The sequence below is a fragment of the Vombatus ursinus genome, unplaced genomic scaffold (assembly GCF_900497805.2).
Source record: "Vombatus ursinus unplaced genomic scaffold, bare-nosed wombat genome assembly UNPS02003334.1, whole genome shotgun sequence".
NCBI classification, from domain to species: Eukaryota; Metazoa; Chordata; class Mammalia; order Diprotodontia; family Vombatidae; genus Vombatus; species Vombatus ursinus.
The window spans coordinates 1-3,042 of record NW_020943112.1 but is presented as its reverse complement, the minus strand read 5'-3'; the positions used below and the strand labels follow the sequence as shown (position 1 = coordinate 3,042).

The following is a 3,042-nucleotide window of genomic DNA, read 5'->3' as shown; positions in this document are numbered from 1 at the left end:
GGGGGGGCCAAGGTTCAGATGGAAGGGCACTGGGACCTGCCTGGGTTGTCGGTTGTCAGTGAAGGCGTTTTGCTGATCTCAAAGCGCTGTAGTCTCCAGAATTATTACCTCCCGGCGCGGTGCGCGCCATCACTGTTGGGGGCGGAGGGGCCGGATACCGGGGTTTAGGGGTACGGGATCACATTCTGGACACGACGGGGTCGGAGGTCACTCCCCGGGTGTGTCGGGGTCAGGGGTCGCACCCCGCCTTCGCGGCAGACAGGCTATGTCTACGCGGTCACCGCCCTGACCCCTGACCCCGGCCCGGGTGGCCACGTCCAGGCTCTCACTCCATGAGGTATTTCGACGCCGTCATGGCCTCGCCCGAGCTCCCGGAGCCGCGGTTCATCGAGGTGGGCTACGTGGACGATCAGCAGTTCGTGCGCTTCGACAGCGCCCGCGCGAGTCCGAGGATGGAGCCGCGGGCGGCGTGGGTGGAACGGATGGACCGGGAGGAGCCGGGCTGCTGGGAGCGGAACACGCGGCGCAATAAGGCGAACGCAAAGGGTTCCCGAGCGGGCTTGCGGATCCTCCGCGGCTACTTCAACCAGAGCGAGGGCGGTGCGTGACGTGGGGGGAGGGGCGGGGCCGAGCCGGCCCACGGTCACTGCGGCTCCCCGGGGGGGGCTCCCGAGGCTGGAGGACCCACTTGGGGGCGGGGCACGGGATCAGCCAGAGTCCGGCCGCTGACCGAGCCGGGGGCGGGGCAGGGGTCCACACCCTCCAGCGTCTGTTCGGCTGCGAGGTCTCCCCGGAGCTCACCTTCAAGCGCGGGTTTTTCCAATTCGCCTACGACGGGCAGGACTACCTGGCGCTGGACACGGAGACCTCCACGTGGACGGCGGCGGTGCCGCAGGCTCTGAACACCAAGCGCAATTGGGAGGCGGACAGGAGCATCGCGGAGAGAGATAAAGCCTATCTGGAGCAGGAGTGCGTGATGTGGGTGAGGAAGTACCTGGAGATGGGGAAGGAGACGCTGCAGAGGGCAGGTACTGCGGCCCGCCCCAGTGTGCGCGGCACTCAAGGCCCCTGCTCCCCTTCTCCCCCTCCCCTGCAGCCCCAGCCCCGGGCTCCCCACCCCCAGGGTCCCCTTGTACCCTAGGGCCCGGATTGCGGGGTGTCCCCCTGCCCCTACCCGGCCTTGTGCCCCCTCAGAGGTGGGGGGAAAGGGAGAGCCTGGAAATGCCGCTGACCTTTGTCTCCAGACCCGCCCTACACTCGAGTGACCCGACACACTGCCTCCAATGGGGAGGTGACCCTGCGGTGCAGGGCCCAGGACTTCTACCCTGCGGACATCTCCCTGACCTGGCTTCGGGATGGGGAGGAACAGCTCCAGGACATGGAATTCATTGAGACCAGGCCAGCGGGAGATGGGACCTTCCAGAAGTGGGCAAGTGTGGCCGTGACCTCGGGACAAGAAGAGAAATTTACTTGTCGAGTGCAGCACGAGGGACTGCCTGAGCCCCTCACCCTGAAGTGGGGTAAGGACCGTGAGGAGGGGCTGGGAAAAGGCCATCCCCCACACTCCAAAAGACCAGAGGGAGGACTGGGGGGAGGTGGGAGAGGGGTTAGTAAATCTCAGGCCCCAGAGGGATCAGGCCTCTTACTGCCCTTTAACATTTCAGAGCCAGAGTCCTCATCCACCCTGGTCATCGTGGGGATCACTGCTGTCCTCATGGTCATCATTGCAGTCATTGCTGGAGTTGTGATCTGGCGGAAGAAGAATTCAGGTGGGCAGGGCTGGGAGGGGGTCCTTAGGGAGCAGGCACCATGGAGATCCTGGCTTCCCCTGCCCCACAGCTTGTCTTTCTGTCCCCAAGTCCTCTCTTTCCCATCTAAGGGACTCTCAGCTGGGCCCTAAGACTCCAGTTGAACAAATAGAAACCATTTTTCTGGAGGATGCCAGACAGGGATATAACAGACTGGCCTAGTGGGGAGTCTGCAGACTCAGTTCAGAAGTACATGTGGGGATCTCTGCCAGAGGGCCTGGGTGTCCCCCCAGCTGGGGGCTGTAGACCAGTCTTGGGAACCCCTGGGGGTGGGCCTGAAGGTGGGGAAGTGCCCATTTGGGGGGGCCTCTTCTCTCTTCTTCTTGAATCCAGAGGCTGGACTGGAGTGGGGGATGGGGGTGCAGTCCCAGTTGTAATTTGTTGTGTCTCCAAGGCAAACCAGTGACTCCTGAGACCGTGTGGTCTCCTCTCCTGGATTCCTCACTGGAAATTTTTTTCTTTTCCAGGTAGAAAAGGGGGGCACTATGTTCCTGCTTCAGGTAAGTGAAGAGTGGACATGGAGGGTAGAAAGAATGGCCCCGACCATGATATCTCTGATATGTGATATCTGAGCAATGGGAAGGCAGAGGAGAAGCTTAGCCCAGTAGCCTTCCCATGGTGTTCCCTTCCGTTCCCATACCTCAGTTCTGGAATGTATGTCCCTGACTGGGTCATTTCCCTCTTTTGTCTCCAGGCAGTGACAGTGCACAGGGATCAGATGCCTCTCTCCCGGCCAAAGGTGAGACTCTGGGGAGCCTGGAAGGAGAGAGGGGCTGGGGTAAAGGGGGCAAGCACAGAGGAAGGTATGTGACAGGTTGGGCTGAGGACTGGATGGGTGGTGAGGCAGTCCCTTCAGAATGATGAGAGGCTGGAGGCAGAGGGGACTTGGAGGGGCTCCCTGAATCTGTCTTTCCTTCTTCAGCTTGAGGAATTGCCTGGTGTGGGCCTGAGGAAGAAAACCAATCTCCAGTGCCTGTGTTGTTCCTGTGGACCCCTGGCTTCTCTCCCCAGCAATGACCCCTGGGATCCTCCCTGGACTCTACTGGCCAAGCCCAGGGAAGCATCATTAGGGCCTTCACCCTGTTCTCTAAGGCCTCCCTCCCTCGCCTGCCTTCTGCCTGTCTCACGCTTCAGAGACAACCAGCAGTGAGGGCCAGAGGGCTTTGGGAGCGAACCCGCCTTCACACATGATGTTGCACTGACCTCTGGGAGCTTTGTCTGATTGCACAAACAG

General features: G+C 61.3%; 1 protein-coding gene across 1 annotated transcript; it reads left to right on the top strand.

The window, feature by feature from the left end:
• Window positions 1–263: 263 nt before the first annotated feature.
• LOC114052097 (class I histocompatibility antigen, Gogo-OKO alpha chain-like) lies at window positions 264–3,028 on the top strand. Its single transcript, XM_027874544.1, has 7 exons — window positions 264–600; window positions 750–1,028; window positions 1,245–1,520; window positions 1,665–1,769; window positions 2,276–2,308; window positions 2,503–2,547; window positions 2,731–3,028. The coding sequence occupies exons 1-7, from the start codon at window positions 333–335 to the stop codon at window positions 2,733–2,735; spliced, it is 1,011 nt and encodes a 336-aa protein (XP_027730345.1). The 5' UTR covers window positions 264–332; the 3' UTR covers window positions 2,736–3,028.
• Window positions 3,029–3,042: the final 14 nt, after the last annotated feature.

Excerpts from the sequence above, each read along its gene's own strand:
- LOC114052097 (XM_027874544.1), top strand. The coding sequence starts at position 333 with ATGAGGTATTTCGACGCCGTCATGGCCTCGCCCGAGCTCCCGGAGCCG. Across the intron at positions 1,521-1,664 it reads GCCCCTCACCCTGAAGTGGG|AGCCAGAGTCCTCATCCACC; the intron begins GTAAGGACCGTG and ends TTAACATTTCAG. Across the intron at positions 1,770-2,275 it reads CTGGCGGAAGAAGAATTCAG|GTAGAAAAGGGGGGCACTAT; the intron begins GTGGGCAGGGCT and ends TTTCTTTTCCAG.